The 14,644-nt window shown below is 45.4% G+C and overlaps 1 protein-coding gene across 7 annotated transcripts in view; it reads left to right on the forward strand.

Annotated features, from left to right (window-relative positions):
• Nucleotides 1–14,644, forward strand: part of LOC117412573 (muscleblind-like protein 3) — a 39,801-nt gene that overhangs the window by 16,669 nt on the left and 8,488 nt on the right. For 2 of the 7 annotated variants that reach the window (XM_034903822.2, XM_034021053.3), the window contains 9 exons: nucleotides 2,305–2,469; nucleotides 3,380–3,580; nucleotides 3,775–4,017; nucleotides 6,978–7,031; nucleotides 8,840–9,008; nucleotides 9,577–9,612; nucleotides 11,003–11,110; nucleotides 13,005–13,099; nucleotides 14,010–14,083. In XM_034903822.2, coding sequence (XP_034759713.1) covers nucleotides 2,305–2,469; nucleotides 3,380–3,580; nucleotides 3,775–4,017; nucleotides 6,978–7,031; nucleotides 8,840–9,008; nucleotides 9,577–9,612; nucleotides 11,003–11,110; nucleotides 13,005–13,099; nucleotides 14,010–14,066 — 1,128 coding nt within the window. In that variant the 3' untranslated portion in view covers nucleotides 14,067–14,083. The remainder of the gene's footprint in view (nucleotides 1–2,304; nucleotides 2,470–3,379; nucleotides 3,581–3,774; nucleotides 4,018–6,977; nucleotides 7,032–8,839; nucleotides 9,009–9,576; nucleotides 9,613–11,002; nucleotides 11,111–13,004; nucleotides 13,100–14,009; nucleotides 14,084–14,644) is intronic. The other 5 variants (XM_058989448.1, XM_058989445.1, XM_058989446.1 and 2 more) reach the window with 5 other exon arrangements.

Below are 14,644 nucleotides of genomic sequence, written 5' to 3' on the forward strand. Positions count from 1 at the left end.
TGGAGTCTGCTTTGCATTCTGCTGGGCTTGCTGATGTGGATTTTCCACGCTATGCAGCTGCAGTGGAGCTCCACCTCTCCTCCCTCCTGCCTTGCTGGCTTGCTACTTCAAAACATAATGGAAAAGGTGTGCTGTCCTGCTTGTGAGCTTTGCATACCAGTGCCAATTCTTTCTGATAACTTTGTTATTTAAAAAAAGACAGAAAAGGTAGCAGTCCACATGCTTATCAGCTTACAAATTTTTTTCGCTGTCGGGCAATTCATTTTAGCATTAATGCAGGAAAGCAAAACCCATTCCAGGAAATACTAGGCGTGCTGAAACCTTGGGCAGCTTCAAGCCTCTGTGCTAAAAGAGTTCTCTGTTTGCTCAGGCTTGGTTTTCTTTTGGTCGTTACTTGGGGAGATTTTAATAATTCACTGAGTCTCATTGATTTTATCAACGCACTGTCCTTGGAGAGATTGATCGAAGTTTCTTTCTTGTGCATTCATTTCCTCTCCGGTCTGGGTTTGTCCTAGTGACCGTTTCTCAAAACTAAATTCAGAATTCAAAGCTTACAACCCTTTTATAGTAGCCTCCAAGGACACACTCGCACACACAAGCCCCTGAAATCGAGTTGGCCAGCTGTGACCTTGGCTGGAGCTGACTCACCCAATAAAAGGTACAGAATTGGATTAGCAGAGTCATACAGAACAAGACTGTCCAATAAAAAAAGAGACTATCTTGATTTGTGTATTAATTCAGATTTGTCATCCACTGCTGGGATCATTGAATCCCACCGTGGGGCCTCTGTCCAGATGAGAGAGATATTATTGCTCTTCTGCAGTGGAGTGAGCCCTTGTTGTTTAGAGTTGTTCTGTTAATTAATTTTTTTGATTGCTGCGCTGCAATGTTCTTCTGTACTGAACTACTGAAAATCATCAAATAGAACGCTTCCCGTTAATAATTAGCATGACAGAGCTGCCATCAGGTAGCGAATTCCTTAGTAAAACCCCATTTGAAATCCACTTGTAAATCAGAAGCAACACATTTTCAGAAGGCTTCTTCTGGTGCATCAGCAGCAGTTTGTTTGGCTGTGGTGCGGGTTGAACTGCAGTCACAGTGCAGTCCTTGCACTGCAGACTAATGCCTTATAATGTGATGTTAGTCATGTTGAGAGTGTTTTTCCTGCTCACTCTGTGTGTGGTATACACGCTCTCAACATGATTGGACTCACTCTTTGTGCGTGGTATACCCGCTCACACGATTAGCCACCCAACACTTCAAAGCAGACAGAATAGATCAGTGGTAAAGCACAACAGTGAAATTCTGTGCTCGCACTTCAGAGTGCTGTTAGTTTACCTGCAGTTTTCTCCAAGACTTCTCATTCTCATCTCACTCCCGTTCCTCCACTCCCTCTCTCCTCCCCTCTCTCTCCTGCAAACACTCATGACAAACCTTCCCTTATTCCCTTTGTATAGGGTGTGATCAGGGGTAATGGACAATGAAGCATTTAGTTACCACCTGTCCACATGACACACTTTTCAGTCAAACAATCCCCAAACCAATGAACTAATAAGACACCCCAATAGACAATGCAATTACACAACTGAACCTGTGGCTGTGCAGAGGCAGCCACACAACAGGGCCTCTGCTAAGAATAGTAATTCTGGGATTCATTTCAAGGTGAGAGTGAACTTGTGCTGCACTCCGTGCTTGGGTAGCAACGGGAAATGCAAATCGATTGAGCAGATAAAAAGGAGCGAGAACAAGCCGTGCCTTTGTGTCAGGTGTGTTTCAGCCGTGCTGGACAAGGTGAAGGACAGCTACCAGCACTGTACTGCAGCTTAACTCTGCCAGAACAGAATCCAATCTCACACTCATTTCTTATTGCCTTGTCTAGAATAAACCCTGGAGTTTGGGGCTTCTGTATTAACCGATAATTGAGTCTAGTGCAGCTTTGTAAGACACTCGCTCCCCCCATGTTTGCGGGCAGCTTCCTGCACTGCTTGTGTTTTGCAGTATACACAGGCTGTCCAGGATTTATAGTACAGAAAATACGCTCCCCTTATCCCCAGCAGCTAGAAAGTCATGCTTGTCTTCCTGCAGGGCGGTCTCAGAGGGGGCTGTTCAAGCTGGCCCTTGTTTAGAAGGAGGTGAGGGAAGGAAGCCTTTTGAAATGAACACAGTAATGAATGGATTTATTTTATACCTGCTGATTTTTAAACACTTCTTAGACTCCTAGTATATGAATTGGTGTCACCCAGAAGTGGGAGAAACGGGCTGCGTTTTAAAAACGGATTCCCGGTTTTGTTGTTTTCCCTGCAGGGCCGCTGCACTCGGGAGAACTGCAAGTACCTCCACCCACCGCCCCACCTGAAGACCCAGCTGGAGATCAACGGGAGGAACAACCTCATCCACCAGAAGACAGCAGCTGCTATGATGGCACAGCAGATGCAATTCATGATGCCTGGAACCCAGCTGCAGCCCATGGTGAGAGGGAGAGGGAGAGGGGGGGAGAGAGGGACACCACACAGACAGACCAGTCCAGGTCTTCAAGTAAAATCTGTTTTCGTGCCCCTCGTGCAAAACATATCCCAACCAGGAACATTTGAAGATATAATCCCAGTTTAATAAAACGGCAGTACTAGCTGTGCTCCCGTCGATTTGAGCTGTCATAACAACCGGTGAGCTTCACTGAAACACATGGATTGATATAAATCCACCCCAAGACCTAGCGAACAAACCAGAGAAACAGAAAAGATACCAAGAAAGAGCAGTAATCCGGCTGCAGTTCACCCATGTCGTCTCTCGTGTTTAAAACGCCCATGATTAAATCCAGGCACTGTCAGTAATCCGTTGTAAACTGAGCTCAGTGACAGACTCAGCGTTTCTGATGCGTCACATCCGCAGAGCGGTCCTGTCTGGTGTTAAACACACCCGTCATATCAAAGTCAGTTAGGTTACATTATCTGACAGGATAACTTTGCTACTGTTTAACAAATGGGCTGAGCAACACATGTGAGCGGGACGGTTTGGTTAGACACGTTAAACAAGTTTCTTATGTGAATGTTATTTGCTTTTGCGGTAGTCGCCTACCCCTTATCTTCTTGACTTGTGTACTCTGACTTGTGCAAACTGAAAGTTTCCCATAATAAAAAGCAGAGGGCATTACGAAGACCAGAGAGGTATTGGATTATGATAAAGCATATTCAAAAACACGACAAACCACAGTAAATGTATAGTCTAGCCATGGGGGTGGGGTGAATGACTGAGCAGATGTTTGCAAGGGCAGTTGTGCATTTAATGGCATCGCTGCCATTCCACTGATTTGATGCTGTTGGCTTTGCTGACTCCTGTGTTTTTGCGCCTCTCTGCCTCTCGCTCCCTCTCTCCTCTGCAGACCACGTTCCCTATGACGTCCTCCCTGACCAGCAGCCCCGCCATGGCCTCCTTCAGCCCGTACCTGAGTCACATGAGCTCTGGGATGGGCCTGGTTCCCGAGCTCTTCCCCAACACTCCCATGCTGGTCTCTGGGAACCCCACGGTCGCTGTCGGGGGCAGCTCTGCCGGGCAGAAGCACATGCGCACCGACAAGCTGGAGGTAGGGTGCAGGCAGCGTTCGCTTGAGAGAGAGGAGCTCAGTGCACCGCTCCCAGGTGCAAGGGGTCTCATAGTTCAGACATCACAGGCAGTGTCAGATAACGCGCTGGGCAGGACATTCAGGCTCGGTAGTATGCCTGTTTCTGTGTCTGACTGTGAGGGCCCCTGTGTTTGAATCTGTCCCCTCCCCTCTAGGTGTGCCGTGAGTTCCAGCGAGGGAACTGCACGAGGGGGGAGACCGACTGCCGCTACGCCCACCCCATGGAGACGGCCATGATCGACGGCTGTGAGAACTCTGTCGTCGTGTGCATGGACTACATCAAGGGCCGCTGCAGCCGTGAGAAGTGCAAGTACTTCCACCCGCCCACGCATCTCCAGGCCAAGATCAAGGCAGCTCAGCACCAGGCCAACCAGAACGCCGCCACAGCAGCAGCCATGGTAAGAGCTCCTGGGTCCGCTGTGTCTACAAGCTGCCAGGATACATCCCACAACCTGCAGCCTCCTACCGTGCTCAGAGGCTTTAAAATCAAAAAGGAAGATTTACATTGTTAAGCCTAGCCAAGAGTTGCAGCACATTTTGAAATGTAAGTGGAGACTGAGGGCAGAGAGTGGTGAGGGTATGGCATGGGTTACCTAGCTGTGTCGTTGATGCTGAATCACTGGGATCCTGTAAGACCCGAATGGCATCTTCTCAGGGCAGCCTGTCGCTTTGTTAATCATCTTGCACGGTCCTTTGAGAATCGGATCGACCTGCCCTTATAAGATTTGGTTTGGTTCAGATGATTTTTTTGTTCTTCTTAACCAGTAATCCAGTCCCACTTACTGTGAGTTATGACTCTTATGAAATCCACCCCAGTGATACTGTGTTGTTTTTGGGTGCAGATACAATTAAGGTAGTACTGAAAATCCTCTGCTTTCATCTCTTCTTCATGCTTCTCAAAGTCTGTTACAGCCCAATTAGCTGCATTGTGTTTTTTTGTGAACTGTTTGACTTTAAATTATTTATCTGCGACTATTCTGCACCTTTTTTGTTTTTCCATTGTGCCTTTTTGAAAGTGCTTTTAAATAATGCAGCGGGTCTTTGAATGGTATAATACTTCATCACCCCTTTGACGCCTTTAACAAAAGCAGGTGCTGTTTGTTCGCTGTGAGATTTCAGCTGCTGCCCCCCCTCCCCCTTTGTAAGCCTCTTGTGTCTACACAGCATCGTAGTGGTTAACTTGGGAGCCCCAGGGCTAGTGCCACATAATAATACAAAGACCTTAAATGAACCTTTTCATGCATATCTATATATATATATATATATATATATATATATATATATATATATATAAATGTGTCCCTAGAAACTGTGCATGCAACCCTTCATAAACAGTACATGGAAAAAGAGGAGCCATTTCAAATAGGCTTTGAGTCCTTGAGCTCCGTTTGCACTGCCTCCCTCTGTTCTGGTTTCTAATATATATATATATATATATATATATATATATATATATATATATATATATATACAGACGTGCTCAAATTTGTTGGTACCCTTACAGCTCATTGAAATAATGCTTCATTCCTCCTGAAAAGTGATGAAATTAAAAGCTATTTTATCATGTATACTTGCATGCCTTTGGTATGACATATAATAAAGCAAAGAAGCTGTGAAAAGAGATGAATTATTGCTTATTCTACAAAGATATTCTAAAATGGCCTGGACACATTTGTTGGTACCCCTTAGAAAAGATAATAAATAATTGGATTATAGTGATATTTCAAACTAATTAGTTTATTTAATTAGTATCACACATGTCTCCAATCTTGTAATCAGTCATTCAGCCTATTTAAATGGAGAAAAGTAGTCACTGTGCTGTTTGGTATCATTGTGTGCACCACACTGAACATGGACAAGTGAAAGCAAAGGAGAGAGTTGTCTGAGGAGATCAGAAAGAAAATAATAGACAAGCATGGTAAAGGTAAAGGATACAAGACCATCTCCAAGCAGCTTGATGTTCCTGTGACAACAGTTGCAAATATTATTAAGAAGTTTAAGGTCCATGGAACTGTAGCCAACCTCCCTGGGCGCGGCCGCAAGAGGAAAATCGACCCCAGAGTGAACAGAAGGATAGTGCGAATGGTAGAAAAAGAACCAAGGATAACTGCCAAAGAGATACAAGCTGAACTCCAAGGTGAAGGTACGTCAGTTTCTGATCGCACCATCCGTCACTTTTTGAGTAAAAGTGGGCTCCATGGAAGAAGACCCAGTAGGACTCCACTTTTGAAAGAAAAACATAAAAAAGCCAGACTAGAATCTGCTAAAATGCATATTGACAAGCCACAAACCTTCTGGGAGAATGTCCTTTGGACAGATGAGTCAAAACTGGAGCTTTTTGGCAAGTCACATCAGCTCTATGTTCACAGATGAAAAAATGAAGCTTTCAAAGAAAAGAACACCATACCTACAGTGAAACATGGAGGAGGCTCGGTTATGTTTTGGGGCTGCTTTGCTGCGCCTGGCACAGAGTGCCTTGAATCTGTGCAGGGCACAATGAAATCTCAAGACTATCAAGGCATTCTGGAGCGAAACGTACTGCCCAGTGTCAGAAAGCTCTGTCTCAGTCGCAGGTCATGGGTCCTCCAACAGGATAATGACCCAAAACACACAGCTAAAAGCACCCAAGAATGGATAAGAACAAAACATTGGACTATTCTGAAGTGGCCTTCTATGAGTCCTGATCTAAATCCTATCGAACATCTATGGAAAGAGCTGAAACTTGCAGTCTGGAGAAGGCACCCATCAAACCTGAGACAGCTGGAGCAGTTTTGTTCAGGAAGAGTGGGCCAAACTACCTGTTAACAGGTGCAGAAGTCTCATTGAGAGCTACAGAAAACGTTTGATTGCAGTGATTGCCTCTAAAGGTTGTGCAACAAAATATTAGGTTAGCGGTCCCATCATTTTTGTCCATGCCATTTTCGTTTGTTTTATTATTTACAATATTATGTTGAATAAAAAATCAAAAGCAAAGTCAGATTTCTATTAAATATGGAATAAACAATGGTGGATGCCAGTTAGTTTTGTCAGTTTCAAGTTATTTCAGAGAAAATTGTGCATTCTTCGTTTTTTGTGGAGGGGTACCAACAAATTTGAGCACGTCTGTATATATATATACATGTGATTGTTGGTTGCTGTAATTCATTTGAATTTGATTGATTTCTTTTTTGTTTGACGGTCACCTCCTTCATGTGTTGTTAATGCATTTTTGTGTTTTTCTCCTCCCCCTCCCCTTGCCCTTTTCATCCTCCCCACAATGCATTGCTCTCCCTCGGCCTGCCCCTGCTTGCCGTTTCTGTTAATACGCTTGAACCCTATTCGCTCATTGCCGTCATGCGCCCGTTGCCTGCTAACTCAGACCCAGCCAGACGCCCGATCCCTGAAGCGACCCCTGCAGCCGACCCTTGACCTGGTACTTTCACCTTTCACCTTCTTGCTTTGCATGTAGCCCATGTGTAGTTTGCCGACCTGCTGCTTCATCACTGTGAAGGGCACAGCTTGTTTATTTCTGTCCTGAAAACACGTCACTGCATTTAGATGGTGGTGTCAGATGTCAGGGTTGTATTGCTATGGGTAAGGTTGTTTTTATCCAACCTGAACACACAAATCTGACTACAGCGCTCCCTCGCTGTTTCATCATTGTGTAATTCACCATGTGTGAGGCAGACAGCAGAATAAACAGGTAGCTCTTTTGCTCTCCAAGCTTATATCTTTACGCTTGTTGCTTGACTGATTTACACAACCCTTTTGCCCACAACCAGAGAATGAACAGTGTGGCTACTTCCTTCAGAAGTGCTAGTTCTGCAAGGGGAATGCACACCGTCCACTTGTCCTGTTTATCATCACCCTGTTATTATCGACTCCTTGGTTAATATTTCAGTATGGGAGTCTGATGGCAGTGTTTCCTGGGTGCATTGCCCCCCCTTGTGGACATAGAAGAAACAAGCAGTGGTCTTTCTGGTTACAGCACGGCTTTCCTTTTAGAGCTGCATTGCATCCTCATCCATCAAACCATTTTGTGTCTTTATACAGAATATTTTAGTCATGCTCCCTCCCACACAAAAAAACAACAACCTTGATTTAATTATTTCTCAGAGATGCAAATAAGACTCCTATTGCATAGCAGTTTCACCCATTCCAGGTTTTAAAATGTGCTTTAGCTCCATTGTTTTTGGTAAGAAGCTCAGGTGTGTCTTATTAGACTCCCAGTAAAAACAGCAATGTCTCAAAGTGCTATCCAGTGGGAGTTTCCATCCCGGTTTGTGGTCCACTGGAAAACCTGGATGCATGTGGTTTTGGATCAGCCAGGGAGATGTAGGGAACCTGTAGTGCAAACTCCGAGCCATGGCTCTGTGTGTCTGTCCGTGCAGCATGATCCTGAGGAAGGTGCAATAGCAGATACTCTTCACTGTTTTACCTCCTCTACCAGTCCTCTGCACGTAAACAGTATTGGCCACTGGCTCCCTTCTGTATCTTAGCTAAATTGTATTTCTGTAATCTATTTGATACAGTATACAGTGTTGTGACCAATAGCCTCTCTAGTAACACTACAATAGACTGCAATAGACTGACATTCACGTTTCTATAGTGCCGTTCATCACAAGACCCTTCACACAAAAAATGAACAATTAAACTATTCAATTAAAAACATACAAGTATAACAAGATGTGTTTGCAGCACACCCCGTGTCATTTTCAATGGGCTACCTGAGAGAAATGTAGTTAATCAGGTTAAACTTGTACAGTGCATGCTTCGTGCACACATAAAAAGAGGAGGAAACGGGAGAGAGTAGTTTAGTGCTCTGTAATACTCTCCTGCACAGCCCCATGTTAACAGCATCTAACTAACTGAACTGCATTACAACTACTGTACAGTTAGTTCAGATGAGAACTATTTGGTAAGGCAGCTGTTGTGTTTGTGCAGCATTTCAAACCTTTGCACTGAAGCTGTTCATTAAATAAATGGACATTTTGTCTCTAGACTGCTTTGATGTTGTGCCTTGTGCTTTGCTGAATCATAAAACACAGAGCTGAGCAGATCTGTGTGCCAGCTGTCACTCAGTGGGAGAATCACTTCCAGCCTGTCCACTCTACCTGCGGTTAACTGCAGTTACAGTGCGTGTGTGTGTCTGTGAGAGTGTGAGGGCGTGAGTGAGCAGGCTGGCCTCTCTCCTTCCTCTCTGTCTCTCACAGCCTCGCTCTGTCTCTCCCCCGCACACAGGCTCTTCCTCCAGGGGCCCTGCAGCCGTTACCAAAGAGGCCGGCGCTCGAGAAAGCCAACGGTGGCACCACTGTCTTCAACCCCAGCATGAGCATGTTTCATTACCAGCAGGCCCTGGCCAACATGCAGATGCAGATGCAGATGCAGCAGCCAGCCTTCATACCGACAGGTGAGGGCGGAGCTACGGGGGCGGGGCCTCAGGGAGGGGGGAGGGGCAGAACGATACGTTGCAAACATCGAATGAAAAAATATAATACTAGTGAGATCTTCTTCATGGGCTCAAGGTATTCATGGTAGACAAGCACATACTAGGGCTGGTCCAAATGTTCAATCCTCGATAATCAGAATGTTTGGAGAAATTGTAACCAGCAAGAAAAGAGAGGTGGAAAGTAGCGATGGTCGTATTTTAACTTGAGATGATTGATTGTTCCAACTCTAGTATATAACACTAACACACACGCACGCACGCACAAGCAAACACAAGCACAAGCACGCACACAAACACACGCGCACACACACGCACACGCTCATCTCAGCCCACACCCAGGAGAGCTCTAACAAAAGGCCTATCTTGTGCCCATGACTGCAGTTTTTCAGGCTCTTATTTTTTATTTTTTTTATTTGTTACTGTTGTTGCTTACACTTTTTAGACTCACTAACAAATGTTTTCTTTATCTTTTTTTTTTGTCCCCCTTTGAAATCCATCTCCTTTCCCGCCTCACTGCATGATGTTGCAGGGTCTGTTCTGTGCATGACTCCCACTGCTGGCGTTGGTAGGTTCCCCTTCTTCAAAATCTCCATCTCGGCACACCGGATTGTACCACTGGACTGTACCTGGGGGGTGGGGTGGTGGGAGGGATCAAGCAGGCAGAGAGGTGTACAGTACAGCACTTAAGTGTGCTCTGTTGTTACAGGGAGGTAGTCTGTTGGGTCATTCCCATTGTCCTCCCCCTCTTAGTTCAGTTTAGTGTCTTAGTGAACTCACTTTGTGTACACCCGGGCCAGCACAGGTACATTTTAATAGTGCAAAGAGAGGCCGCCTCTTAAATAGAGAGCTGCTCTGCTCTGATGGCTGGCAGTTGACAGGGTTCTGGGTATAAACTGCTGTGTGATCCTGACCCTTCCTCTTCTAAACAGCCCTATCACCTCTCACGAGCAGAGGAGTACGCTCTGAAGAGCACAGGCACGTCTCATTTGCTGGATAAACAATACATCCGTTTGCTTGGAAAAGTGGAACACAAAGAAAAGAAATTGGAGATTCTGAATGAAATCACTCACGGCCAGTCTCGCAGGCCCTGATTAGCGCTGTCCTCGGACTAGTAAACGCTCCCTTTAGACACGTAGTCAGAGAGCAGTGCTAATCGGGGTCTGTGAAAAATATAAAACCAATCGGTCATGTTTTGCTTTTTAGTTATTTAAAAAAAATCAATAATTTGATACTTCGCCTACTTGTGTGTTGTCAGGATCCCCCAGAAATAACCCTGGTCAATTCTTAATACTAACACAGTGCACTTAGTGTTCTGTGTGTGTGCGTGTGTGCGTGTGTTTGAGTCCAGTTGTGTCCGTGCGTGCGTGCGTGTGTGTGCGTGTGTTTGAGTCCAGTTGCGTGCATGCGTGTGTGTGTGTTTGAGTCCAGTTGTGTGCGTGTGTGTGTACATGCGTGCGTGTATGTGTTTGAGTTTAGTTGTGTGTGTTTGAGTCCAGTTGTGTGCGTGCGTGCGTGCGTGTGTGTTTGAGTCCAATTGTGTGCGTGTGTGTGTGTGTTTGAGTCTAGTTGCGTGCGTGCGAGTGTGTGTGTGTGTGTGTGTGTGGTTGGATGGATTTCTTGTGTGCATCCAGTCATCACTTGAATGTCTCCTGGGCACTTTCCTTGTGAACAGCCTTCCCTAAAGCTGTTACAGAGAGGGGCTGATCCAGTCCTGTTGTTTTGTTCTAACCAGGTCATTAAACATGCATTTGAGATCTGAAATCACAAGAAGTGGATCTCAGTCATTGTTTTGTGCACAGATAAGACTGCACTGGTTAGAACAGCAACGTGCACTGCAGTGCCCTGCCTTGGGGAAGGCTGCTCTGTGTACTGCACTAGTGCCAGGAAACCTGCCTATAGGCTGGAATGGACTGTGAGCTTTTTCTCTGACTACTCCCCTTCCCCCCTCATCATAGGACTCCTCAAATCCCCAATGCCTGGCAATGACTGCAGCTGGGAGAGGCGGGACTGGAGCAGCTGCAGGCTCCCCCACAGCCGCTACCTGTCAATGCCTGGATTAACTGGTGAGGGACATATCTGTGTGTGTTTTCCTCCCATGTTACACCCCACCCCACCCCTAAACTTCAAACAGGAGATCACTTCCTCCTGTGCTTCTGAAAATTGTGATCTTCATTTACCCCCCCCCCCCCCCCTCTCCCCCATGCAAAAGCCATTGCTAAATCTAGATTATTTATTTATTTATTTATCTATTTATTTATTTATTTATATATTTATTTATAAAGCGTAGCAAGTCCAGTACTTTAATTGGAGATCTCCCCCACCATTAGACAGGCAGACATATTTATCAGGCTTTTGTTTGTTTTGTTTAGGATTGTGTTGCGTGTGATTTCATTTGAATGTGTCGGTTAACTGTGTTTCTAAGGGAGTCCTGGCAAGAGAAGGCGACAAGAAAAAACATCATAAAATCAATGGCAAAAAGGGGCAAATCATTCAAACAGGACAGAAACACATTTTATAACAATCAGATAAACAGTAATACAAAATAAAAGCATCTAACAAATCCAGTGTGCACCATCCTGGACATAGTCAGTGTTTACAGGATTCACAGCCCTGGTCAGATTGAACATAGATCTTGAGGAGTGATGTAAAAAGGTGTTGTGAAGCAGCTGTGTAAAACTTTGAAAACAATGCATTCCCAAGATGAGATGCTTGATATACAAAGAAAGGAAAGGTGTGTGTGAGGTGTGCAGTGTGTCTGGCAGCTTGCTGTGTTGTAAGGACTCTGGAAAGGTGTGTGTGAGCTGTGCAGTGTGTCTGGCAGCTTGCTGTGTTGTAAGGACTCTTGAAAGGTGTGTGTGAGGTGTGCAGTGTGTCTGGCAGCTTGCTGTGTTGTAAGGACTCTTGAAAGGTGTGTGTGAGGTGTGCAGTGTGTCTGGCAGCTTGCTGTGTTGTAAGGACTCTTGAAAGGTGTGTGAGGTGTGCAGTGTGTCTGGCAGCTTGCTGTGTTGTAAGGACTCTGGAAAGGTGTGCAGTGTGGCTGGCAGCTTGCTGTGTTGTAAGGACTCTTGAAAGGTGTGTGTGAGGTGTGCAGTGTGGCTGGCAGCTTGCTGTGTTGTAAGGACTCTGGAAAGGTGTGTGAGGTGTGCAGTGTGTCTGGCAGCTTGCTGTGTTGTAAGGACTCTGGAAAGGTGTGCAGTGTGGCTGGCAGCTTGCTGTGTTGTAAGGACTCTTGAAAGGTGTGTGTGAGGTGTGCAGTGTGTCTGGCAGCTTGCTGTGTTGTAAGGACTCTTGAAAGGTGTGTGTGAGGTGTGCAGTGTGTCTGGCAGCTTGCTGTGTTGTAAGGACTCTGGAAAGGTGTGTGTGAGGTGTGCAGTGTGTCTGGCAGCTTGCTGTGTTGTAAGGACTCTTGAAAGGTGTGTGTGAGGTGTGCAGTGTGTCTGGCAGCTTGCTGTGTTGTAAGGACTCTGGAAAGGTGTGTGTGTGAGGTGTGCAGTGTGTCTGGCAGCTTGCTGTGTTGTAAGGACTCTTGAAAGGTGTGTGTGAGGTGTGCAGTGTGTCTGGCAGCTTGCTGTGTTGTAAGGACTCTGGAAAGGTGTGTGTGAGGTGTGCAGTGTGTGAATCAGGATGAGTGGTTTGTATTAAGACATGCGCATGGTGGTGTTTGTTTTGAAATACATTATTCTGTGCTGTTAATGTACTGCGTGTTTTCAGTTCTCTTTTATTCAGATTGTAATCAGCTTTCCCCTTTTTTCTCTTTTGTTTCTTTTCTTTTCCCATGCTGTCTTTTTTTTTTTTTTTCCTTTTTCGATGCATGCCCGCGTCCTGGTGGTTAAATCATCATGGTGATGTCACATGACCTGTCGCTGTGATCTGCCTCGCCTTCCCCCCCACATGCTGCCATGGTTACCATACCGCTCCTCCTTCCTGCCTCTCGCTCCCATGGCTCCCTTCTGAAAGTTCCCATGATGCACAGTGCTACGCCCTCCACTGTTACTTCAGCAGCAGCGTCTGTCACGAGTGTCCCTTTCGCTGAGTCTGCGGCTGCCAGTCAGGTTTGCCCCTTCAAATGGCTTTACTGTAGACTGCCAGCTCTAGACAGCTCTACTCTGATTACTTGTGCTTCGTTCTGGTTTTTAAACATGCCGCTATTGTTGTAGAAACAAAAACACATCCCAAGATGAAGTGACTGACTCTCTGGAACCCTCCCACTCTGCCGTAGACAAGAAACTTTATGATGGACCAAATAAAAGTTTGGTGCAGCTGTTCTAAGCTATTCCCAAACAACTTTATTTTGAATAACCAATGATTTACAGGAACGAACACAGAATATAAAGAACGCAGAGTAAGTTAAATTACTGGAACGTTCCCTATTCTGTGTCATTTTTTTTAGTGCTGCTTTAGACTCCCAGCTGCTCAACAGATTGAATGAGAGTTACATTCTCTCTGTAGGGATGCAGGGATGAAGTCTCAGTTACAAATATTTACAAAAGGTTGCAATAGCTGCAACAAACAAGGACTGCAGCAGAAAAGCCGTCTGCGGTTCCTTTGCAGGCTGGCCCGCTGTCGCTGTTACATTCTGCTCTCACTGTAGCAGCTGGCTTGTCCAATGAGAGACGCACACAGTGTGTTTGAGAGGGTAGGGATGGAGGATGGGAGGTTCCTTATAAACTGACTTCAGATTGTCGTCACTACATCTTCAAGATGCGATTGCTTGTTTTTTTTTTTTTATCTGCTTGTTCTCCTTGGGGATAAAAGGGGGATAAAAAAATGAAACGGAAAAAACAGTAAAATAAAAAACTACAAGAAACTTTTTGTGACGACTCTTTTAAAACACGTACTCTGTCTGCTTTATTCTGGTGCCTGAAATATCGGTAGACCAGTAACCTTACCATTTATTTTTGTATTTGATTATTTTTTTTTTTTTTAGAAAGCCATTTTAAAACAGTCTTTCTTCAATTTCAGATCCCCACGCTATCTGTCGATGAACTGAACAGCAACATGTTTGTCTCTCAGATGTAGCCGTGGCCAGCCGAACAGTACGTTGCTTTTAAATCGCTCTGGTAAAGCATTACATTTCATTCACGTCCTGCCTATGAGGCTTCCTCTTTGGTGGCAGGATTGTATTTAGTTTAGTTCCTCCCCTTTAATAATGCTGCAGGAGGTAAGAGGCCGTGCTGTGTGTGTTCCTTGTTCAGACTAGAATGTGTCAGTGTAATGGCATTGTGGGGTAAATGGGAGCCACAGCCATGCAGCCTGCGGTGGGTCACGCTGTATAAAGGGAGGGCAGTGCATGTAGAGAAGTGTCCTGAATTTCACTTTACAAGACTGGAAAATAATTAGACAGTGTTCATTCCAGGGGGCTGCATTGCTGACCGGGCGTTTCCCATTCTCCTAGCAGTCTTCTTACCCAGCATGTAGGGGAATGGAGATGATCAGGTGACCTTGGCACACGTAGAGCTGCTAAGGCAATGACCCGCTTGACCTTCGTCTTCGAGTGCTGAGTGATAAGTGCAGGAATGTATGAGCAAGGAAAACCAGGTTCGACAATCAGCCACAGCCACCGTGGAAAAGAGAGTAGTTAGGGTTTGGTTGCACCC

Source organism: Acipenser ruthenus, chromosome 16 (assembly GCF_902713425.1).
Source record: "Acipenser ruthenus chromosome 16, fAciRut3.2 maternal haplotype, whole genome shotgun sequence".
Classification (NCBI taxonomy): domain Eukaryota; kingdom Metazoa; phylum Chordata; class Actinopteri; order Acipenseriformes; family Acipenseridae; genus Acipenser; species Acipenser ruthenus.